Source organism: Acipenser ruthenus, chromosome 43 (genome assembly GCF_902713425.1).
Source record: "Acipenser ruthenus chromosome 43, fAciRut3.2 maternal haplotype, whole genome shotgun sequence".
Taxonomy (NCBI): domain Eukaryota; kingdom Metazoa; phylum Chordata; class Actinopteri; order Acipenseriformes; family Acipenseridae; genus Acipenser; species Acipenser ruthenus.
The window spans coordinates 585,667-611,110 of NC_081231.1; the positions used below are offsets into that span (position 1 = coordinate 585,667).

The 25,444-nt window shown below is 42.7% G+C and overlaps 2 protein-coding genes across 2 annotated transcripts in view; one reads left to right on the forward strand and one right to left on the reverse strand.

Annotated features, from left to right (window-relative positions):
* LOC117398658 (1-phosphatidylinositol 4,5-bisphosphate phosphodiesterase beta-3) overlaps nt 1-1,823 on the reverse strand; it is a 46,197-nt gene extending 44,374 nt beyond the window's left edge. The window contains exon 1 of the mRNA XM_059012190.1: nt 1,461-1,823. Within this exon, the coding sequence (XP_058868173.1) occupies nt 1,461-1,559 (99 nt within the window). The 5' untranslated portion in view covers nt 1,560-1,823. The remainder of the gene's footprint in view (nt 1-1,460) is intronic.
* An 8,554-nt stretch (nt 1,824-10,377) lies between these two features.
* On the forward strand, nt 10,378-23,592 carry LOC117967749 (protein phosphatase 1 regulatory subunit 14B-like). Its single transcript, XM_059012198.1, has 4 exons — nt 10,378-11,158; nt 22,331-22,414; nt 22,705-22,737; nt 23,299-23,592. The coding sequence occupies exons 1-4, from the start codon at nt 10,961-10,963 to the stop codon at nt 23,365-23,367; spliced, it is 384 nt and encodes a 127-aa protein (XP_058868181.1). The 5' UTR covers nt 10,378-10,960; the 3' UTR covers nt 23,368-23,592.
* The last annotated feature ends 1,852 nt before the right edge of the window (nt 23,593-25,444 follow it).

A 25,444-nucleotide genomic window follows, 5' to 3' on the forward strand; every position in this document is an offset into this window, starting at 1 on the left:
ATGGTCCTTAAATCACAAAGCGATATTTCAAAAACATGTCAATAAAAATTGAAATTGTATGAATACAGAGTTTAATAATCATAATTTTTTTTAAAAAAATACGACTTCAAACTAACAGTGTGTACTGCACATGCGGCCCGAATCACACACAACAGTAGACCCTCCCAAGCGTACAGCATTATTTCAGTCTTTTTTTTTAAACAGGTAGGACTTGTTGGCGGTCCAGTTTTTTTTACACGCCCCGCCCCCCCCCACGTTCAAAGTTGAACTACTCGAGATACCAGACAAGCCCCGCCCCCTCTCAAACCTGCTCGCCGCTGTCACTCCAGAAGTGAAGCGGTTACCCCGCCCCGCCCCCCGTCACGGGGCTTACAGCGATAGGAGGTTATACATGTAAATTATAGAGTTTGATAAAGCTCGTGAATAAAAAGCGGGAAATAAACGTGGAATTAGAGAGAGAGAGAGAAAGATTTAAAAAATAAAACAGCTCTCTATCCCAGGTGAGTCAGGATCCAACAGGATAGCCAACTCATCAATCACTAGAAATACTTCATAAAAGTACTTGAAAAAACGTTTGTAGCTAATTATTAAAACAGTATGGTTTCAGTTTAATTAATTACTTTTCAATATATATACACCTCCAATGTTTTGATTCAAACACAGGCTCCCTTGAGAAAGATATGTACAACATATCGAAACATTGGGTAGCTGGCTCTTTGAGCTATATATTAATATATTACGGTAATGTGGGTACACAAAAATGTGAATAACTGATTTTTTAAAAAAAAAATCAAGTCCTTTTTTTATTATTTTTGGTAGTCTGGTAACATTTTACAAGAAATGTCACCCAATTTTCACAACCAGCTCACCAGTAAGGAATTCAAAACACATACAACTAAACGACATTGTAACAGGGACGCTGTGATACACGACTCTACAAAAATCAGACTGCATTTATTCACAGGGATATCCAAACCAGACGAGGAGAAAAGGACAGCAACGAGCTAATAATTACCGAGCCCAAAATCAATCAAATACGAAGCAAGGAACTCGAGGAAGACTTTGACGACAAAAACAGTGAAGTAAAACAGACGAGCCGTACAACGTTGTTAGGAATTAATATACATTTTATAGGTGCGGGGTTTTTTTTTTTAAGTAAACGCTATAAAAATAAATACAGGCACGTTGAATTCCTGTCCGACAACATCCGTGCAGGTTACTTAACAATTAAGCCACAAAGCGCGTCTATGTTATTTGTGTAAAGTTATCAATACATCATTAAACAAATCATTAAACAAATATCTTAAACAAAACAAACAGAAATAACTTTGATGTGCAAAGTGCACAGAAGCAACTGCACGGAGAAACTGAGCTATACAGAACAGAGGAGCAAAACCGCATCAATAATAATAATAATAATAATAATATGAATTGAGTTTTTAAAGAGTTTTTTGACCAACCTCGTCCCATTGTATGAACTTGCTCCCTTTTTTTAGGATTTCGTGAACAGAGACGGGTTTCAGTTGGAGAGCGTGAACTCCCGGGCGCGCCCCGGCCATGGCAGCTCTGTCGGCGGGGTAGGAGAGCCCTCACGCCCCGGTGTGAGCTCGGAACGCGGACCGGAGACGGTTTTAAAGTTCCAGGTGAAAAAAAAAAAAAAAAAAGTCGGCGGGCGGGCGGGTGTTCTGCGAATCCTCGACTTTATTCCATGTTTCTCGGCTGGTTTTGTTGGCAGGAGTAGAGCGAGAGAGCGGATCAATGCTCGCTGTCAATCGCAGCTATCCTCAGCCAAGAGGCGGACCTCTCTGTATGAACTAGATAATAACACAAGCACTGTCTGAAGTTTCTTAAAGGAACAGTTTTGTCGAAACTCCCTGGGCTACATTAGTAAGCAGTTTACTTTTTTTTTTTTTTTTTTTTAACACATGCATAGTCTTTAACCATTTATTTGCAATAGTATTTTAAGGACCTGTACTTTGCATTCAACAGTATACTATTGTATACAACATTTTGCATTGTACTGCGTTGCAAAGTTGTGTGATATTTTTTTCAATGAAAATGACCCTTTTTTTTGTTCATGTTGAATTTACAAAGATATATAGTCTAGGGCAGCAGTGTGGAGTAGTGGTTAGGGCTCTGGACTCTTGACCGGAGGGTCGTGGGTTCAATCCCAGGTGGGGGACACTGCTGCTGTACCCTTGAGCAAGGTACTTTACCTAGATTGCTCCAGTAAAAAACCCAACTGTATAAATGGGGAATTGTATGTAAAAATAATATCTTATAACAATTGTAAGTCGCCCAGGATAAGGGCGTCTGCTAAGAAATAAATAATAATAATTTACTTATTTTTTTCTGGAAATAGACCTTTTTTAAAAAGTTTGCCACAGTAATAAAACAGCATAGCATGGTAAAGCATAGGCAAGCATTGTAAAGAATAGCGAGGTATAGTACATCATGTTTATAAGCATGGCAAACCAGAGTAAACTATGTTAAATTGGGTAGTATAATCATTGGAAAAAAACCACGTTAAAACTGGAAAGATAGCGTGGTAGACTTTGATGAGGGGCGTGTTGTAAATAATCCGAATACTATAAGTTTTTCAACGCGAAATCGGACTCAAGTGTGCCAAACAGGAATGGCATGCTTGGTGAGAGGTGTGGTCATCGCTGGCCAGCACATTGCTCGCCCGGGGCAGTGCGTGTATAATGAGGCCGGCGTCTAAACAGCTACGTTACCCAGTAAACAATTCTGCATCATCCTGAGAGCTTCCATACTCTCTCAGCTCGTATGGGGCCTCCTGTTGGATAAACCTTGTAACTGCACCCCGACTTTGTCAGCTATTTGTATCCGACGCCGAGGAAGCGAAAGAGAAATTCAAAAAGAGAAATTCGAGTCTGTTTGGTTTTGCAATACTGATAATATTACACAGGAAACTTTCGAATTGGACTGATAAGGTTAAGTGAGTCTTTTTTTAAAAAAAAATGTTTAAAACCACGCCTCTCTAGAGCTGTCTAACATGTCTTTGTTAGACAACATGCAGCAGTGTGGAGTAGTGGTTAGGGCTCTGGACTCTTGACCGGAGGGTTGTGGGTTCAATCCCCAGTGGGGGACACTGCTGTTGTACCCTTGAGCAAGGTACTTTACCTAGATTGCTCCAGTAAAAACCCAACTGTATAAATGGGTAATTGTATGTAAAAATAATGTGATATCTTGTAACAATTGTAAGTCGCCCTGGATAAGGGCGTCTGCTAAGAAATTAATAATAATAATAATAATGTCTTTCCTCCGTGAGAACAGCTGGTAAACCTGAGTGTAACCTTTTAATCTGTCCCCCCCTGCAACACGCTGCAGCTCCGAGTGGATGTAATAGGCGCACCAGTAAGAAATATCCGGCAGAACATGTGCTTTTTTTAATTCTGTTAATTCTCCTGTGCTCTCTGGTTAATCTTTATTGTTTTATTGATCACAATGGAAAATGGTTCAGTGTGTACCCAGCGTTATACATTTTCATCCTGTATCTAAACTGCCTTTCTGATAAGCGCGTTTTTTTTTTTACAGCTTGGGTGTAAAGGTCAGAGAACAAATATCATGTAGGTTTAAAAAATAATAATAAAACAAATCGTCCTTCTTCCGCAGACGTAATCTGCAATCTGTAGCACGGCACTGTGACAGAGTAACATTACACAACAGAGATGAAAGTCTGTGGCGCGTACTTTCACCCCTGAAGGCCACTAGACTGGCCTTGCTGGCGAGGTTTCTACTGGAGTCAATAAAAACACCTTCTGTCACACGGAAAAATGCATGGATGCTTTTGTGTTCCATATTGTGACCTCTCTGATAATAATAATAATAATAATACTGTGGGGGGTGAGGGAGCAGTTCAGTCTCCATGCCTCAAGCCTGCCCTGGACTGGAGGGAGCACCCTTTCTCTTAGGGGGGGTGAGGGAGCAGTTCAGTCTCCATGCCTCAAGCCTGCCCTGGACTTCAGTGTACTTCAGAATACTGTAATCTGCCAAATTTCTAACCTGTAGTACTTTGTATTTAATCACATCCTGATGTAACTATCACTATTTAATCATATCCTGATGTAACTATCACTATTACCTGCTGTATTATTGAATTGTGGTTTGTCAAACTTGTACTTTACTTGAACAAAAGTTATTGTATTTCTTGCTCTTATTGTATTACTTGTATTGTAACGCTTGAAATGTTTTTGCTTACAATTGTAAGTCGCCCTGGATAAGGGCGTCTGCTAAGAAATAAATAATAATAATAATAATAATAATAATAATAATAACAAGCTGTTTAGAAAGGCTCTTTGTGCTCCGATTCTTCTCGGCTCTATTCAGCGGGAGCGCTGACTCACAAAGAAGCTTTGTCCGAGATTGAGGGCAGCTTCGCGGATCAAAGAAGAGGGACTGGAGAGAAGAGGCTGTCAGCAGAGATAAGCAAGCAAGTTTGAAGCTGCAGCCCCCAAAAATACCATTAGAAATGCTTACCAAAGTGTAGTAAAGCACAGTGAAAGCACGGTAAAGCAAAGGGAAGCATTGTAAAGCACAGAGAGGTCTGGTAAAGCACAGGGAAGTATTGTAAAGCACAGAGAGGTGTGGTAAAGCATAGGGAAGCATTGTAAAGCACAGAGAGGTCTGGGAAAGCATAGGGAAGCATTGTAAAGCACAGAGAGGTCTGGTAAAGCATAGGGAAGCATTGTAAAGCACAGAGAGGTCTGGTAAAGCATAGGGAAGCATTGTAAAGCACAGAGAGGTCTGGTAAAGCATAGGGAAGCATTGTAAAGCACAGAGAGGTCTGGTAAAGCACAGGGAAGTATTGTAAAGCACAGAGAGGTCTGGTAAAGCATAGGGAAGCATTGTAAAGCACAGAGAGGTGTGGTAAAGCATAGGGAAGCATTGTAAAGCACAGGGAAGCATTGTAAAGCACAGAGAGGTCTGGTAAAGCATTGTAAAGCACAGAGAGGTCTGGTAAAGCATAGGGAAGCATTGTAAAGCACAGAGAGGTCTGGTAAAGCATAGGGAAGCATTGTAAAGCACAGAGAGGTCTGGTAAAGCATAGGGAAGCATTGTAAAGCACAGAGAGGTCTGGTAAAGCACAGGGAAGTATTGTAAAGCACAGAGAGGTCTGGTAAAGCATAGGGAAGCATTGTAAAGCACAGAGAGGTGTGGTAAAGCATAGGGAAGCATTGTAAAGCACAGGGAAGCATTGTAAAGCACAGAGAGGTCTGGTAAAGCATTGTAAAGCACAGAGAGGTCTGGTAAAGCATAGGGAAGCATTGTAAAGCACAGAGAGGTCTGGTAAAGCATAGGGAAGCATTGTAAAGCACAGAGGTATGGTAAAGCACAGACAGACACACGTTATAGCAAGCATGAATTCTCATTTTAAAACATGACATCTGGTAGGACACTAGGTTAAAAAAAAAGTTATCTGTTTGCTTCACTTGACTTACAGGCAGTTAACAGCTTCCTTGGCCGTCATCTTACTGGCTGCCAAGCATGTCAGTCATCAGCGGGAAGCAGCTGGTTGGTTGCTGACAGGAAAGTAGACCCCGGAAGGGGGTCAGGACAATTCCACTCTGTTGGATATCACAACGATTTCATATTAAAATACATGTTAGCTAAAACCTGTGTTTATGTGAAAACTGCTCCTTTGAGACCTATAGAGTACATGGGGGGGAATGAAAAGTGATTTGGAGTGAAGAGAATTGAGGATCTAGTGCTAAGCGGTGAACGCACTTCTTAGTCAATAAAAGGAACTTCTTGTTGGTGGGTTCAATTAAGGAGTAATGTTACTGCTGGATTACTGAAGCAAATGCAGGCAGAGAACAGGAAGCAGCGACTGAACTGCGATAGCTCGGCTCTGTGCTGGGAACAGACTGCAGCCCCAGCCGGTGCTGATAAGAGAGACGGCCGGTTCGGTCTTGTCGCCAGTTCGTTCTTCGCGAGGGGAGTGGGTTGCTTTGCAGTAGCCACTCGCTGAAATACAGAAGCACAGATAGAAATTTAAAATCTGTATTAATCTTATGTGTTTGGGCATAGAGACTGATCGCCTAAGAGAAAGGGAGCTCCCTCCAGTCCAGGACAGGCTTGAGGCATGGAGACTGAACTGCTCCCTCCCTCCCTCCCCCTAAGAGAAAGGGTGCTCCCTCCAGTCCGGGGCAGGATTGATGCACGGAGACTGAACTGCTCCCTCACCCCCCTAAGAGAAAGGGTGCTCCCTCCAGTCCAGGACAGGCTTGAGGCATGGAGACTGAACTGCTCCCTCACCCCCTAAGAGAAAGGGTGCTCCCTCCAGTCCAGGGCAGGCTTGAGGCATGGAGACTGAACTGCTCCCTCCTTCCCTCACCCCCCTAATAGAAAGGGTGCTCCCCCTGCAGTCCAGGGCAGGCTATAACCAATCTTTTCCCCATGGTTATACTATGCATTTACCATAGTTTTTGAAGACATTGAAAAAAAAAAATCTAGTTTTAAAACGTTTGTCGTTGAAATGCATTAAGTTCCTTATTTATTTATTTATTTATTTATTTATTTTGTATTTCTAAATGGTTATCAGGTTTACAGTCTTGTTTTTGTTGCCGTTGTTTTTTTTTCAGAAATTCACACGCTGTTCTTGAGTTGCAGATAACTAATACAAACAGATAAAGAACCAATGAAGGACGCATGGTTGTTATTGAAAGAACAATTAACAAGCACAGACTGCCACCTAGTGGATACAAGTGGCATAACAGCTCATTGTTTTTCTTTTTTTACGGCTAATTTGTTATTTTTTTATTTATTTATTTATTTATGTATTTATTTTTAAGAATTTGTCATCTACATGTTATTTTAATTTTTTCTTTAACTCTCCTGTCATGATAACCGACTCTAATTTGATTAAGTCTAAATAGGATGTAGGATCCTTGAAATGTATTTTTGTTTACGACTGCAAGTCGCCCTGGATAAGGGCGTCTGCTAAGAAATAAATAATAATAATAATAATAATAATAATAATAATAATAATAATAATAATAATAATAATAATGGGTTAAGAACGAGTCCACAGCTGCAGTTTTTTATATTTACCGCTAGAGGGTGCTCTTGTCTCACTATTGAGACTACAGACATGCAGCCCGAAATTAACTTTGATCTTACCGCTGCAGCACGACCACGGGGGCGTGACGGGGGCGTGACAATTGCAACTGACCAGAGGCAACTGGAAATTATGCTCGTTTGTATTTCAGATAAAATCTTGTATGCCTGCTCGTTCCCTTCACAGATATTGTTACATCCAGTATCACGTTCGAGCACAATGCCAGGCTTCATTATCTATAATTGAACTGAACTTCAGAATTCTACTTTTTTTTTTTTTGTAAAACCAGTTTAACCGGTTGCTCAGCTAGTTAGAAGACTCCTCCCTTTGAAAAAGCTTACCTCTCTGTGCTTTGCAATGCTTCCCTATGCTTTACCAGACCTCTCTGTGCTTTACAATGCTTCCCTATGCTTTACCACACCTCTCTGTGCTTTACAATGCTTCCCTATGCTTTACCAGACCTCTGTGCTTTACAATGCTTCCCTATGCTTTACCAGACCTCTCTGTGCTTTACAATGCTTGCCTATGCTTTACCAGACCTCTCTGTGCTTTACAATGCTTCCCTATGCTTTACCAGACCTCTCTGTGCTTTACAATGCTTCCCTATGCTTTACCAGACCTCTCTGTGCTTTACAATGCTTCCCTATGCTTTACCAGACCTCTCTGTGCTTTACAATGCTTCCCTATGCTTTACTAGACCTCTCTGTACTTTACAATGCTTCCCTGTGCTTTACCACACCTCTCTGTGCTTTACAATGCTTCCCTATGCTTTACCACAGCTCTCTGTGCTTTACAATGCTTCCCTGTGCTTTACCAGACCTCTCTGTGCTTTGCAATGCTTCCCTATGCTTTACCAGACCTCTCTGTGCTTTACAATGCTTCCCTATGCTTTACCATGCCTCTCTGTGCTTTACAATGCTTCCCTATGCTTTACTATACCTCTGTGCTTTACGGTTTGGTATTATATCACAAATTAACGGCTACTTAGCTCTGACGTCACCACGGCACGAATGAGCAGCTTGTCAATCGAGCCTGACAGAGGGTTAGGCTTAGCAACGAGCCTCGGATACAGGCTGGCACTGGTCTTTTCCGTTTATAATCCCGGTGCTTTACCCCGGAGAACCGCCTGGCATTCACCTCGGCACCACAAACACCGTACCCTTCCTATCGATGTATAATTCTGCATCGCGTCCCGTGCGCTGCTGTTGCCATTGCACTCGCTGTCATTGGGAAAGGGAAAGGTCCATCGACAGCGAGCGAGTGAGCAGAAGACGGAGCGCGGTGTTTTTGCAGGGTTGACTGGAGACAGCTTGTATGTAGGTCAAGCTGCGAGGATGTCCTTTCTCTCTCTCTCTCGCTCTCTCTCTCTCTCAATCTATAATATGCTTTACCAGACCTCTCTGTGCTTTACAATGCTTCCCTATGCTTTACCACACCTCTCTGTGCTTTACAATGCTTCCCTATGCTTTACCAGACCTCTCTGTGCTTTACAATGCTTCCCTATGCTTTACCAGACCTCTCTATTCTTTATACAATGCTTTGCAATGCTTTACCGTGCTTTACTACACTTTGCTGTGTTTTTACTGTTATCAGGGATACAGGGCTCCTGACCTATCCGTTGGTCAGCGTTGAGTTCAGCATTGCTTTGAAAGCTGGCTCCGCACTCTGACTGTGAAGTTGCCGCGGGGAGTTTAGAAGGAGGCGGTGGGAGAGGCTGGGGGCGTGGTACAATCTCCATCACTCTGACCAGGGTCTAGGACAGCAGGCAGATGAGAGGCTGCCATCACCCCCCCCCAACATTGACTTTCTCTTCAATAAAGCTAATACGTCACCTGCATACCCTGATATTTCATCAATTACCTGTCTTCTATCATACTGTATTCTGTGCCTTCATACGATTCTTTACTGCTGCACAGATGCTTCGATCATAATTTGTCCATTTTATTAACTATCCATATCGTGTATATCTACACACATACACACACACGCACGCACACGCACACACACTCACACACGCACGCACGCACACACACTCTCACACACGCACACACACACGCGCACACACACTCCCACACGCACACACACGCACACACACTCACACGCACACTCACACACACACACACGCACGCACACACACTCACACACGCACGCACGCACACACACTCACACTCACACGCACGCACACACACTCACACTCACACGCACGCACGCACACACGCTCACACACACACACACACGCACGCACACACACTCACACACGTTTCCCAGCAATTATAAACAGAAAACGCGGTATGTGAACAGATCAATAATATTTCAGCAGGTATCAACCATTAATAACAAACAGCTTTCCAATAGATATCGGTAATGATTGATCACATCAAACAGTGATTCAGCAGGCATCGGCAATCATTAATATCGATTATCAATAATTGATACTAACAGACTCCGGCAATTTAGTACATTTAAGAAAAGAAAACGTCAAAAAAGAATTGCTTTCCAATACAACAGAGACAATGTTGCTTTATCTAAATTATTCGTTTCTCTCTTTTGAAATAACAAGTCGAACTTCTTTCGGTTGTCATTTTTATAGAAGGCGGGGTCGCTTCTGGTCAGTAGCGTTTTCTGTCTCTTGCATTGTTTCAGGAGAGGAACTTGTCACCCCTCGCTTAACCAGAACAATGAAAACTGTCTAAACGCGCTTCACGGAGCAACAGACTCCCGGGATGAGACTCGTAACAGCAACGCCAACCTCCCCCAGGAACATACAGCCCAGCTTGCTGCGTCGGTCACCACAGCCTGGTCACTTTGTAAGGGTTTTAAAGCGCCTCCGTGGCTTCAGCAGAGCTCTCGGTATCATGTCTAGACTGCCAACGCATCTCTCCAGATTGCAACCAATAACCTGCCCCCACTGAAACACGCTGCCCTCTAGCGGGAGCAAGAAGCAGCACACCGAACACAAAGAGATATTTTTCAGATCCGCCTCACTCAAGACTTTTGCACTCATTTCTATGAAGATGTGAGTTTTGAAGTAATTCATTTTGAATTCCGCCCGTGTTAATTCGTGTGGATTCGCTTACACCTGCCATATCACTGTCAACAGCAGCCGCCAGACCAAACAGATACAGGACCTTCAATACCTCTTGGGGTCACAGGTCAGAGTAAAAGGTGTTGTTCAGTTGTGATCCCCGCACTATAGTCAACATGTCCACTAAAACCATTTTGCGCCGTTGGATCAGCGCCCGCTATCACGCTGCTACACGACATTTGCATAACGGATTATTAATCAGTTCGGCGATCGGTTTAGGCAAAATTGTGGGCTTTGAATTTCACCTCCACCCGCGTGTATATCTCTTTAAGAGCTCGGCTTTTTTGGCTCTTCCTGGGGGGGTAGTTGGGGTGTGTGTCATGAAAGATTAGGGAGGAAGGAGAGAGAGAGAGAGAGACACTGCTGTCTGGTGTTCACTGACTTACAAAGAGGGGACGTAAAGCAGACTGATCAATTACAATGCTGGCGCATAGTTTATGTTATAACCGTAGAAAATAAAATAGCGGCGAAACAGGCTCTATAGAAAGAGACAGAGGAGGCTGGGTGTCCTTTATTTAAAACGACCACGAAAAGAAGATACAGCCATAAATGCCGTTATTCTTTTAAATAACTGACAAAGAAACAAAGGCGCTACTATATCCTATTGATGTTTCTGCACAGTTGACCTCTGAAAAGGTTGTCGGCTAGTTCAGTCTTGTTTGCGTCTTTTGTATTTAATTGACTAGACTTAGCGCACGATTTCTTTTTTTTTATTTTTTAAAAACCGGATTTGAAGTTTCCCGTCCTGAACGGAGCGGCGTTACAGACAAATACTAGAACCGACCGAAGGGAGCATGGCAGCAATAACCAGCCCGGAATCTAGTCCCCAACCCCGGGTATACTTCCAGACGCCGCCGGGGAGCGAGCAGACAGAAATACCCGTTCGGAAACAAGGGAGGGTGACGGTGAAATACGACAGGAAAGAACTCCGAAAGAGGCTCAATTTGGAAGAATGGATCATTAACAGACTAACAGAGCTGTACGGCTGTGAGGTATGTGCGCTGGTTTTAGTGGTTCATTGTAAATCACGCATTGGGAGATGGGAGCTTTAAATGAATACCGCGGTCTGTACACAAAACGATTAGGCTAATTCTATAGCCATGTCGCGTACGTGTACGGCTAGATTAGTTGGTAACACAGTTAGTTAGCCGACGCGTGGGTAGCGCGGTTGTAGGTACGCTTCGGCTGAACAGCTTACCTATGAAGGTGTAAACTTGATTTGATGAAAGTTAACGCGTTTTATTACCCCGAGTTATCAAACAAAAACCATGTAACGGCCAGCGTGCTGCTGTGTCTCGGCGTGTAACTTTACTGATTGAAATTCACGTCCGCAACGAGAATAAACCAAGTTAATTATCGTTAAACAATAAATAAACAGGGAAACTGTGTTGTTATGAGAAGTTTCAATGTGTATTTTTCATGACAATGTGTTTGAACGTAGGTTGCAACGTCTTACGTGTAACTTTAATATTAATTATGCAAATATATGGACTATATTTCCTATTATGGGATGGCTTCCACTCCCCTGGCAGTTTCTCTAAACTTAATTAGCCCCGAACAGGCAGTTTAACTTAATTGAGCTTAAAGTCCTGTTTAACTTAATTGAACTTAAAGTCCAAATAATTGAAAGCGTGTCGCCTCATTTCATATTTCATCTACATTATAAACTGTAAACACTATCAAGTGTTTGTGCTGTCATCGATTTTTTTCACTATTTTAATTGCTTTTCAAAATAAGTGGAAACACATTTTAAATTTAATTGTTCTGTTCGTTTCCTCCCCCCCAACAGGGCTGTTGATTTTGAAGGCAGTCTAGTGTTATCGATTTTTTTTTGGGGGGGGGATTACTGATACCCAATGAATACAATTCTAGCTCCGGTAAAGCACACGAAAAAAATAACCGGCAAACTCTTTCGTTCTCATGACCTAGATCAAATTTTCACCTGCCTGGTTTGACACAGCAGTGTTAGAGCAGAATAATACAAACATTATTCCCCTCTGTGAACCACCCCAGTGGACCGGGATTTGAGTTAACACCGGTATGAGACGTCCTTTGCTCACACCTCCTCCTCCTCCTCGCTGAGTTATCGTCTGTTCCTGCGAATATTTGAGAAGTAAATAATACAGGTCGTTAACAGGAAATAAGGACTCGAGACTCACAAGGTGTTATATTGGATTTGTCAGTCAGTGTGTGTGTGTGTGTGTGTGTTTCACTGAGTTTTGTGAGTTTTTAAAGCGGTAGACCCACAAACATCATTATTATTATTATTATTATTACTATTATTATTATTATTATTATTATTATTATTAGTTTATTTAGCAGACGCCTTTATCCAAGGCGACTTACAGAGACTAGGGTGTGTGAACTATGCATCAGCTGCAGAGTCACTTACAACTACGTCTCACCCGAAAGACGGAGCACAAGGAGGTGAAGTGACTTGCTCAGGGTCACACAGTGAGTCAGTGGCTGAGGTGGGATTTGAACCGGGGACCTCCTGGTTACAAGCCCGTTTCTTTAACCACTGGACCACACAGCCATTATTATTATTATTATTATTATTATTATTATTATTATTATTATTATTATTATTATTATTATTATTATTATTATTATTATTATTAATTTCTTAGCAGACGCCCTTATCCAGGGCGACTTACAGTCGTAAACAAAAATACATTTCAAGAATCACAGTACAAGTAATAATACAATTAAGAGCAAGATAAATACATGTCCGGGTTAACGCTGAAATACCATTGGTACTTGTTTGTGAAATTCCTCGTCCGTTGTTTTTATTTATTTGTTTATTTATTTATTTATTTATTTTTTCCACACTTTCTTTGGAAGTCCGGCCTTGTCAGACCGGTTTGTTTACATCCTGCCCGCTTTCGCTTTTTCCCTCCCTATAGTCTGCAACTACGTCCGTTGCAGGGATGGGAATAAGACTCCCGTTGCACAGCAGTTTTTCACCCATTCCAGGTTTTACTACGAACTTGATTAGCCACAGTGTCTATAGCTAACAAGCTCAGGTGTGTCTGATTTTAAACTCCTAATAAAAAAAACAAAACATGAATGGATCAGTGCTGTAGGTAGATTATTGAAATGATCAGGAGCCAGGAGTCTGAGCAGGGTTAGAAACTCACACTAGCCCTGCTGCTGCTGCACCCAGTCCTGGGGTTCAGAGCTCCCCTCAATGAAGTCTAGTATTATTATTATTAATATTGAAATGATCAGGAGCCAGGAGTTTGAGCAGGGTTACAAACTCACACTAGCCCTGCTGCTGCTGCTGCTGCACCCAGTCCTGAGCTCCCCTCAGTGAAGTCTAGTATTATTATTAGACAGGGTCTGGGTGGAGGTTGAATTGGTTCAATTAAACTATTTAGAACAGGGTTGGAACAAAGACCAGGAGTGGAACAATCAGCTTGACTCGCCCCTGAGTTACGCACTCAAGCCCAGCTTACATGTGGAAACCCTTTTCTCTGGAAACATGTTTCCTCGTGTCTGCTGGGCTTAAGGGAGGAGAAATTTCTTTCTCATCAGACTCCTGTCCATTTGAGTAAGCTACTTCGTTCAAGGTGGATCCGAAAGCCAGGACTGGGCGCCACTGGAACGGGAGTTGCTGATTTTCAGTATTAAAATGAGAGAATTGTTTTGCGTTGTGCAGTAGTTATATGTGGGTCACCAGCAGGACCGGATGTAAGTGTGGCTGGAGTTTCGTTTGTTTTATTTTTCCACTCTGTGCTGTTGCTTCATATTCAGACAAGACTCTCCCTTTAAGGGGGGGGGGGGGGGGGGGGGGGGGGGACCTTCACAAAGTGACCTTTTATCTTCTTAAAGATATACTTTCTATACATTTTAAGAATCCTTTGCTGGAAACGCAACAATGATAAACACAGTCATTATTAATCAGGATGCCTTTGATTTTTGCTTCGATTTAAAAAAACAAAAAACAAAAAAACAAAAATTAAACCTAAATTTTAAAAAAATTACCCATTGATCGATTGAATTGAAACAATTATTATTATTATTATTTATTTCTTAGCAGACGCCCTTATCCAGGGCAACTTACAATTGTTACAAGATATCACATTATTTTTACATACAATTCCCATTTATACAGTTGGGTTTTTACTGGAGCAATCTAGGTAAAGTACCTTGCTCAAGGGTACAGCAGCAGTGTCCCCCACCTGGGATTGAACCCACGACCCTCCGGTCAAGAGTCCAGAACCCTAACCACTACTCCACACTGCTGATCTATCTATCTATCTATCTATCTATCTATCTATCTATCTATCTATCTATCTATCTATCTATCTATCTATCTATCTATCTATCTATCTATCTATCTATCTATCTATCTATCTATCTGTCTATCTATAATCAGAATTTGCAAGTGCACAAAAAGTTTTACCATCATAAATTCTAATCTTTGAAAACCTATCCATTTTTTTCCCCAGAGGTATCTGTCTGAAAGCCTGACTCTCTTTGTTGCTGATCTAAAGCCCAGCACATGGTGAGAACACATGTCTGTGACTACATTCCTGAGGGAAAGACTCATTGCAAGCCCTCCAGTGAGTGGGGAGGTGATGTGTGCATTACTAACACAGCTGTGATACGTCCACTCTCAGCCTTGCCAGCGTACAGCTAGGGCCAAAACTTTTGCATCCGGTTGCATAGCAGTTGGCGTTGTGGTTTTGCTCTGAGTTTAATAAGACACACCTGAGCTTGTTGCCTATGCAGCTGTGGCCAAAAGTGTAGCATTACCTAGAATTTTAGGATTGAGACATGCATGTAAAAACTATATGAATTTATATACTTTTATTTAACGTTGTGTAATCAAAGAAACTACAAAATGATATTGCAAAAAAAATATAAGCAGATTTTGAAATGTCACGTTTTTTAAATTCAGTTTTTCAGTTAAGTATATGGGAAAACTACACAGCGGCTGTGTTCTAATTCAGTATGTTGGAAATCAATTGCAAGGCTGTTGCATTCCCTTGATATTAAGCGGGGTGTGATATTAACCAACGTGATATTATCAGGAGCTTCCATTTCTCCAGTCTTGCAAAGCAGGCAAACAGAGCAGGGAAAAGTAATCGATCCTAAAGCCATCTGTAGTTTTAGAGTTTCAATGGTCTGTTTTGTGTTAAAGGAAGCATGCCTTGTTGACAGGGAGGAGAGGATGGAGAGGGTTACTGAGCAGGATGTGGGTTATGGGGGGATGGCAGGGCAGAGCAAACGCAGACAGATGCACTGATCCTCAGCTGCATAACCCTCCTCTATATAATACTGCCTCTCCCCAATGCCTACAGCCAGCCCCAGAGCTCCAACCCATCTATATGAAGAACCTCTTGGCCATTTGTCATGAAACTGGGCATTCAAATTATTCAGCGTTAGTTATTGAGGGACGTTACATTTTGGGATTACTGCAAATGGCAGCTGTCTGTCTGCCCACAGGTCTGTCCATCTGCATGACACACGTTTTTGCTTGCATCTGGACAAGCACTTACCCAATTGTGATTATTATTATTTAGTCATTTAGCAGACGCTTTTATCCAAAGGGACTTGCAGAGACTAAGGGAGGGGGGGGGGTGTGAACTATGCTTCATCAACAACTGCTGCTGCTGCTGCTGCTGCAGAGTCACTTCCAATAGGACCTCAGTTTGTTTTACGTCTCATCCGAAGGACGGAGCACAAGGAGGTGAAGCGACTTGCTCAGGGTCACACACACACACGCACACACACACAGGGAGTCAGTGGCTGAGCTGGGATTGAACCTCCTGGTAAGAAGCCCCTTTCTCTAACCACTAGCCCACCAAGCCTCAATACGACACCCGACTAGCATAGCAGCCTATATATATATATATATTACCTGTGATGGTCCAGTTGTTGGTTTCCTGAGATGTTCCAGTTGGTCCCAGCACTTGGCTGTGTACAGTAATGGAATAGTTTTGGGGGGGGGGGGGGTGTATCTAGTCATTTTTCTTCTGCATAGCAGACAAACCAGACGTATTGTGACATCCCGACTGCGCACAGTTGGCGTCGTTCCTTCCCTCTGCAAGATGCTAAATTTGCCAAGTCTTGCATGATTGCCTGGCGCACGTTTTCTAGGCTGCCGTTTGCCAGCCTGCTTTCTTTTCCATTTTTTAAAGGGGACACGGTAAGAAATCGCATGGCAAAGATCCGCCCCTTCCTCCCTGTTGTACATGGAGTCGTGCAATCAGGGGAGCGCAGGGGTCCCCCGAGGGTCTCCCCTGGTAAAGGCACGGCCGCGTGGTGTGCAGGGGGGAGTCGCACAGTCAGGGGAGCGCAGGGGTCCCCGAGGGTCTCCCCTGGTAAAGACACAGCCGCGTGGTGTGCAGGGGGGAGTCGCACAGTCAGGGGAGCGCAGGGGTCCCCGAGGGTCTCCCCTGGTAAAGGCACGGCCGCGTGGTGTGCAGGGGGGAGTTGCACAGTCAGGGGAGCGCAGGGGTCCCCGAGGGTCTCCCCTGGTAAAGGCACGGCCACATGGTGTGCAGAGGGGAGTCACACAGTCAGGGGAGCGAAGGGGAATACATATGAAAATTCATGTTTGTTACACATTTCGCTCAAAATAAATAAATCACTCACTCAGATAAAACCATACCAGGCTGGGCGTCTTCAATGTATCTAGACAGAAGGAATATTTTATACCCGAAGCAGCAGAAGTCTAATTCGGGTCTCTTCAATATGAATATGAATATTAACTAGTGGTGTTTCACTTGCTTGTCTGACTAATTGAGGGGGAAGTGATTCGGGGGGGGGGGGGGGGGAGGAGGGGGGGAGCATCAATCAAAACGAGCACCACGCTCACACACACTGTGAGAAGCTGCTGTCTCTGCAAGCCTGGCCTTTACTTGCCCAGATTGCTATGCTAATTATTCTAAGCTTGCTTGGCATCTAGCTGATGGGCGTTGGAGAACATTGAAAACACCCTTTGGAAATTGCCTGCTAATCCTGGATAAGGAAGCAGGTGCTTAAAAGCCTGGGAAATTAAAAAAAAATGTATCTGACTTTGTGTACGAAGGCTGTGTTTTTTTAATTTTTTTTAATAAAATGTGTGGGTAATGTTAAACCTGAAGCAGAGTTGCGAAGGTAACTTAAAAATGATTGGAGAGATAAACGCACATGCTTTTATTAAACACGGTCATCCTTGGAAAAGAGGGTAGTTAGCGGTTGGTTGCACTTGGAGTCACAGACGAATGGCTCAGGATCCTTACCCACTGCTGTGTAACGTGTAGCTTCCTTGTTTCTGAAAGAATAGTGTAGATATATATCATGTTTTGTATACTATTTAATAACATATTTCTTTTTTTAAATCTGTAAAGCGCTTTTGAGGTGTTTCATCGTGAAAGGCGCTATATATGAAATAAGATTGATTGATTTATTAAGGTTATCTGTTCTGTTGGCTACCCCATTCTAAAAGCAGGTCTCTGAATGGATACACAGAGAGGCTGGCTGCCAGTTCATTATACTCACTCAGTGAATCGCTCTAGTTGGCGGTGGGTCAATTGTCTGGGAGACAAGGGGGCTGGGATGTGCTGGGAATGCAGATGGCTTAATGACACTAGTCAAGCCAGGCCTGGAGTCTGATCACACTGGAGTTCCAGTCTGGTGTCAAATAAAGTTCAGTCTCCGTGCCTCAAGCCTGCCCTGGACTGGAGGGAGCACCCTTTCTCTTAGGGGGGTGAGGGAGCAGTTCAGTCTCCATGCCTCAAGCCTGCCCTGGACTGGAGGGAGCACCCTTTCTCTTAGGGGGGTGAGGGAGCAGTTCAGTCTCCATGACTCAAGCCTTTCCTGGACTGGAGGAACTGTCCTTGGCATCATATATTTGGCCTAGTGTGTCAATCTGCACAGCCAGCTTGCCCTCTCTGTGTGTGTGTGTGTGTGTGTGTGTGTGTGAGTGTGTAACACTACAGACATTTCCTTTTTTTCATGTTGCAGTTTTCTAAGCTCAGCTCAAGCCTGGTGAGATAATTGCTCATTCATGAACTGACTGTGGATTCACAAAACCTGGAAGGGAAGCACGTGATTGACATGCGGAACAATAAACACGCCCCACCAACTGCTCCGGTTTAAAGGAAAACGGGTTAGAAGTAGATGTTGACGATCCTCCACCGCTTCCTGTGTTCCACTTTAATATGACCCTACCTGCCCCAACCGGGTTTCCCGGGGGGGGGGGTCCTAATTCCTTAACACTCTAGATTTAAACAGGCGCTTCGCTGCTTCTTTCTAAAAGCATCACCCCCGAGGTAAAGCAGGTGTAGAAACTTATGGGAGAGAAAAACTACGGTCAACCGTGAAGCACGGTAACCTTGGAAAAGAGGGTAGTTAACGGTTGGTTGCACCTGAATGGAGAAACAGCTGAACAACTCATTTCTATTATAATTAGTAAGATAACAGAAACACGCTGTGGTCACCTAGGCTCTGAGCTACTAGACTAGATATGGAGAAGCTCCCAATATCTCCCTCGGGACCATGGGTGTGTCAGTCTGAGGGCTCTCTCTCTGCAGGGGAGGTAATCTCAAGCCTAGCTCTGTTCACGCTAGCACCACACATTGTATCTGAACAATAATGTTCAATGTGGAATGTAATGTGGTTATTGGGAACTAATAAATGGTAAGTTAAGATTTGAAACGCGGTCTGGTCTCATCCTTATAGCGTAACAAAGCAGTCAATTCCACGTTGTACTTTAGTAATTCGTAAGCAGTGGTTTAGAGAACGAGAAATGCTGCTTTTCTTTCGTTTGTTTTCAAAGACCTGCCGTTGGAATTATTTAAAGCTGCATCTTGCTTTTGTAGAAATATCAGGTATGTAAACAGCTTATTTACACACTGCGTTTTTTTCCATCCCAGCTGAAGGACTTGTCGTCCGAAACGTCCTGATACAATAAAGTTTTTTTCAAATCAATTATTCACATTTTTGTGTTCTTAAATGCCCCTTTTCACAGCACTTTTTCAGACTTTCCCTACACGTTGGGATACAAATTGTATTGAGCTTCAAAAAATGAATCCAGGAGTGACTGTTTCCTGGTTCAGATAAGGGCTGGCCTAGTTAGGTGTATTGCTAGGCCCGGTTTCCATGGCAACGTTGCTGGTGTTCCTGTGTGTTTTGGGGCTTGGGGAGTTTTCGCTGTTGACAGCGCAAGGCGAGGGCTCTGTTTTTAGTTTTTCTCCCGTTTTCCCTAACGTAGCCCTGACAGCACCGGAAACTGATTCAGAACAACAATTTTTTTTTTTTTTTTTTTTTTTTAATTGAGAACTGAAGAAAACAAAAGAGGCTAAAAGGTGACTTCCTGCCTGTCTGCCTTTGCTTCCTCAATTTTCCTCTTGATGCCTCATTATATGAGAAGGAAGATATCCTGCTCGCTTAGTAATTGAGCTCGGTTTAGTGGTTAGAGGCGAGGACTGGGAGCGAGGCGTCCCGACTGGATTTGAATTCAATAAGCAGCACTGGTTAGCTGTCGTGGTTGGTGATTTGCAATCCCAGCAATAGAGGAACACAGAAGACAGCGTCATGTACAAACACAACAAATTCAGAGTCAAGAGTTGTTCAGCCTCAATCTGCTTGCGTGTTACTACATATGGAGAGATTAATAATAATAATAATAATAATAATAATCAGTCATTTAGCAGATGCTTTTATCCAAAGCGACTTGCAGAGACTAGGGGGGTGAACTCTGCTTCATCAACAACTGCTGCTGCTGCTGCTGCAGAGTCACTTCCAATAGGAGCTCGTTTGTTTTACGTTTCATCCGAAGGACGGAGCACAAGGAGGTGAAGCGACTCGCTCAGGGTCACACACACACACACAGGGAGTCCGTGGCTGAGCCGGGATTTGAACCTCCTGGTATCAAGACCCCTTTTCTTGAACCGCTGGCCCACCGAGCCTCCTATTCTGTAAAATGATCACAAGGCACTGAAAGTCGACCACAGCTTATTTGCTGTGCTGGCTGAAGTCTGGCATTCGGCACAATGTAATTGAGATTCTGTGCTGCGCTGCGCAGGCAGCACCACCAGCTGTGTGTTGAGGACAGGTGGCTTTTGAAACAGGCTTCCGGGACAACTGTGTGCTTTTATTTTAGGGTTTTCTGGGCTGTGACCGGTTTGGGGCGGCCAAAAAAGGTGGGGGCAGAAATAATTTGCAGCTGGGCATATCTGTCATTAAGGATTGAGATCAGGTTTATATTGCGTGTTGCTGATGTCACAGGCTACTTCACAGGCTTCCACATGCACTGTACCGCACAGAGGGCAAGCATCCCCACATGGACTCACCACGCCACCATACCGAAACACACGGGTCTCAATTGTGCCTCCGAGTTTATTATTATTATTTATTTATTACTTAGCAGACGCCCTTATCCAGGGAGACTTACAATTGTTACAAGATATCACATTATTTTTACATACAGTTACATTATTTAAACAATTACTTATCAATAAGAGACTACTTCCAGTATAATTTTCCAGCAGCGATTTTTATAAAACCAGGACTGGCTCAAATTGTATTATTATTATTATTATTATTATTATTATTATTATTATTATTATTATTATTATTAAGCTTGCAGGTTGATTGTAAAACCCGGACTGGATCAAACTGCTCTACAATGGGATTATTATTATTATTATTATTATTATTATTATTATTATTATTATTAAGCTTGCAGGATGATTGTAAAACCAGGACTGGATCAAAGTGCTCTACAATGGGAGTATTATTATTATTATTATTATTATTATTATTAAGCTCGCAGGATGATTGTAAAACCCGGACTGGATCAAACTGCTCTGCAGCGGGAGCGTTATCCTTCCTCTGCCTGTGCGGGCAGCAGTTGCAGTGACAGTGTGTTGGGCGTCGGGTACGAAGTTGTCAGAGGAAATACAGTTTGTCCTGGGAGTCCGGGGGGGGGGGGGGGGCGGGGGGTGATCAGCCCATCCTGTTGTTTTTAAAGGATCAGGTTTCAGCAGTGAAAGTGCCTCACAGTACAAACCCCACGGAGGCAGGGGAAGGGAAGCGGAGACGGCCGTACACACGTCTGTCACGCTTCGCATTTCACCAACACCTCTGAAAACCGCTCATCCAGCCGTCCTGAAACTCTGTATTTTAATATTATTTAGCATACGTCCTTGAGAGGATCAGAATCAGGGGATGTACAGAAAGAAGCGAGTGTGGTTACCAAGGCAGCAAAGACCTCCCCTGTTTGTTTTCAAACACACTTTCCCTTGACAGAGGCATGTTAACTATCTGTGCACAAACAAAACGTGTATCTACTGTAGATTTTTGTCTTGAAATTCGGATTCTGGGTTTGAAATAAGACTCCTATTGCATAGCAGTTTCACCCATTCCAGGTTTTGCTTGATTAGCCCCTGCGTGTGTCTTATTAAACTCTTTGTAAAACCAGGAATGGATCAAACTGCTGCGCAACGGGAGTCTGGCTTCCATCCCTGTAATTTGCGCGTTTTGGAAATCGTGGAAATACAAAATAATGTCATATTTCAACACTGTGTTGTTCGTTATAACGCATTGCCTAGCTGAATTTTCTTTTTTCATGACTCAGGGAAATGAAAGCCACTTAGAGACAGAGAGACTCCTGTTTGAGGTCCCGCCCTGGCTAATTTGTACAATTTGAAGCCATAATGGTAGCAAGAGTTTATTTTAAAAAAAAATTTTGGCCGCCTTGTCAAAACTCGATGACTTTGAAACCTCAGCTACGTGCTGCGCTTTCAGTGCACTGCAGGGCGCCATCTGGTGGACGCTTGAGGAAAGACATCGTGATTCAGGACCACAGTATGAAGCTCCACTTTGAGGCAAAATTTAACCCTGTAATGAACAGGGCGGTGTGTAAAGGGTTAAAATAGATCTCGCGACAACAAACGGCAGTTTACTCTGTGTTTGCAAGCAATTTATTTCCCCAGTCTCTTAAATGCATACCTTTTAATTTAAATTGAGCTGCAGGGGACGACATATGACGCCCGTTGGGTAGCAGTTTGATCCATCCCTGGTTTCGCTTTGAGTTTGATAAGACACACCTGAGCTCCGCCGCACCTGAGAGCGCGTGTGCTCGGCTATGCTGCAGCCCTGCACAATGCGTTGATTGATCGGGGTTCAATGATGACAGCCCGGGTCTGTGTTCTGTGTCCCGATAGGAGGAAGCGATCCCAGAGCTGGAAATTGATGTTGATGAACTGCTGGATCTCCCGAGCGAGGACGACCGCGCCGCCACGGTCAAGGTGGGTCTGCAGCGGCCAGCAGAGGGTGCTCGCACCCGGGACGGATTTTGAGAAACCCTTGCATTAGTCTCCGTTTTAGTTGATCTAAAGTGTACAGCTAGGGATCAAAGTTTTGCACGCCCCTATAAAATGAACTCCGATTGCTTTATCAAGTCGAATGAAACCTGCTGGATAATGTTAAGATATTGAGTTACGCACCGCTTAGTAGTTTTCAGTATACTTAACGGAAAACTGACTAATTGAAAAATGTGACATTTGGAAATCTAACTTACTGTGCTACTGTTTTGCAGGAGTTGTTGGTCGACTGTTACAAACCCACTGAAGTAAGTCCATATTATTATTATTATTATTATTATTATTATTATTATTATTATTATTAACCCCTGAAGCTACACAAGGAATTTAGCTCTTGTTCAAACGGTTTCTTCTTAAAATACATGATTGACTGAAGTTATCACGAGGAAACTGACATAATATAATTTATATATATATATTAGCAGACGCCCTTATCCAGGGCGACTTACAGTCGTAAACAAAAATACATTTCAAGAATCACAGTACAAGTATTAATACAATTAAGAGCAAGATAAATACAGTGACTTTGGTTCTAGCAAGTACAAGAATGTGACAAAATACGATTCAATAACGGAGCAGATAACAGTGTCAGTGATAGTTACATCAGGATATGATTAAATACAAAATACTCCAGATTAAACACTTGGCAGATTGCAGTGCTCTAAAGCACAGGATTAAAAATGCAGTAAAATAGGGAGCAGATAAGAGCAAGTAAAGCGCATTTAAGGAAGGGTGATAAAGTGTCCAGTGCAATTAAGGGTGTTTTTATTTTTTATTATGAATACATTTTTTATTTTTTTTTATTTCAGACTTTCGTGGCCGAGCTGCTCGATCGAATACGAGGGATGCAGAAGCTGACCACGCCCCAGAAGAAATGACGTCGGGCCAGGGGGGCGGAGTCCAGCTTTCTATTTTTTAACGTCGAAAGACTTCGTTAGGAAAAAAAAGTGTCACCCTCTTATTCTAGGTTTTTTTGAAATTGCAAGCATGTTTTTTTTAATAAACACATTTTTTTTTTCAAATGTGTTTTATACAATGAACAGGGAGTCCCGTTAACCTATTTTGAGGGTGGGGGCCAGCTTTGTGATGTTTTTTTTTTTTTTTTTTAAAGATCCGTGGAATAATTAAAAAACAAAAGAGCAAAGATATTTAAAACACTATTGTTGTTTTTGTTTGTTTGTTTGTTTTACCAGTAAACTACTTGATGTCGCTTTGTGTGGTTCTGTGAATGCACTTTCAGGACGGCTTCTTAAAATAGTTTTCTGTCAGTAGGCGTTGCCGTCTGGGTTCATTGCAAGGTAGATTTGATCCAATGCCTATATCTCGTCTCCATGCACTACACTCTCGGGTTAGAAACCCTGCCGCCTCTGATCCTGCGTTTCCATGTTAATTTAACCGACCCTCCCTGGATGCAGACCCCAGCTGTCCCGCAGTGTGGAGTAGTGGTTAGGGCTCTAGAAAGAGTGCAAAGAAGAGCAACCAGAATTATCCCGGGTTTAAAAGGCATGTTGTATGCAGACAGGCTAAAAGAATTGAATCTGTTCAGTCTTGAACAAAGAAGACTACGCGGCGATCTGATTCAAGCATTCAAAATCCTAAAAGGTATTGACAACCCAGGGGTCCTGAAAAAAGAAACAAGGACCAGGGGGTCACAAATGGAGATTAGATAAAGGGGCATTCAGAACAGAAAATAGGAGGCACTTTTTACACAGAGAATTGTGAGGGTCTGGAACCAACTCCCCAGTAATGTTGTTGAAGCTGACACCCTGGGATCCTTCAAGAAGCTGCTTGATGAGATTCTGGGATCAATAAGCTACTAACAACCAAACGAGCAAGATGGGCTGAATGGAGCCTCCTCTCGTTTGGAAACTTTATTATGTTCTTATTACGGTGCTAACGTTCATTTTGCGTAGGAGGAAATTAATATCATCAAGTCCACTGTGTTAACAGACGCACAAAAGCGGAGCTAGAATGCGATGAGGCGGTCACTGTACGGAACCTCATTTGGGACAGTTCCGCATTAGGTTAATGGTTAGCTAGAGAGAGGACTGTTTTTAATGTTTTATTTTATAGAAATAAACAAAATACAAATAAAACGTCTCCTTCCCTCTGTATGCTGTTTTTTTTTTTTGCTGTGTGTCGAACAGGGAGTTCGTTTTGCGTCAGGAATGATCTAAACGTTGTTTTATTAATTCCGCAAACCACAAATAAACACAGATATAAAACATCACTTCGCTTATATACCTTCAGAATCACCACCCCTTTTAGAAACGTTTCATTTTTTTTAAATTTTTTTTTGTCCTTTAAAACATACAATAGGAGAAAAAAAAAGGTAATTTTTAAATTTAAGCAGTTAGAAAATGTTTGTCCCGGGCACTATTTTACAGATCGTTGTTGCAAAACTGCAAAAAGGGTATTTTACAATTATTAATAGCAAAAAGAATACGGTTAATAGAGGGGGGATGAGTTGCCTTTTAAGAGCTCTGTGTTTGAGATTTTGGCTTGGCATTGCCTCGTTTTGGCTGGCGCCTCCCCGCCCGCCGCCTGATAAAGAGCCCCATAGAGAGCCGCGAACAGCTGACACCTGCTTTGGCACTGAGAGGGTCTTCAATATAAAAAGAAGAAAAATACCTAAAATTACTAAGGAAAGGAAATGACTACCGCTACGAATTGCCTTTACACGCTTACTTTTAATTTAAATTTAAGAAAGTGGCTTTCTTGAGCATTGGCTTCAGTTCAACTAAAAACACTGGATTTGTCGAAGATCCCATGCATTATTATTATTATTTATTTCTTAGGAGACGCCCTTATCCAGGGCGACTTACAATTGTTATAAGATATCACATTATCTTTTAGACATTATGCATACAGTCAACTGCAGCTGTTAAACCCCAGCATGGTTTTAATGGACAATAAATCACTGACAAGCAACGGGATTTTGCAGTGGCATTTTGA

What these genes read in the sequence shown, in the direction of transcription:
- LOC117967749 (XM_059012198.1), top strand. Translation starts at nt 10,961, where the DNA reads ATGGCAGCAATAACCAGCCCGGAATCTAGTCCCCAACCCCGGGTATAC. An exon ending in ACCGCGCCGCCACGGTCAAG is followed by an intron (nt 22,415 to 22,704) that starts GTGGGTCTGCAG and finishes ACTGTTTTGCAG; the next exon opens with GAGTTGTTGGTCGACTGTTA. An exon ending in ACTGTTACAAACCCACTGAA is followed by an intron (nt 22,738 to 23,298) that starts GTAAGTCCATAT and finishes TTTTTATTTCAG; the next exon opens with ACTTTCGTGGCCGAGCTGCT.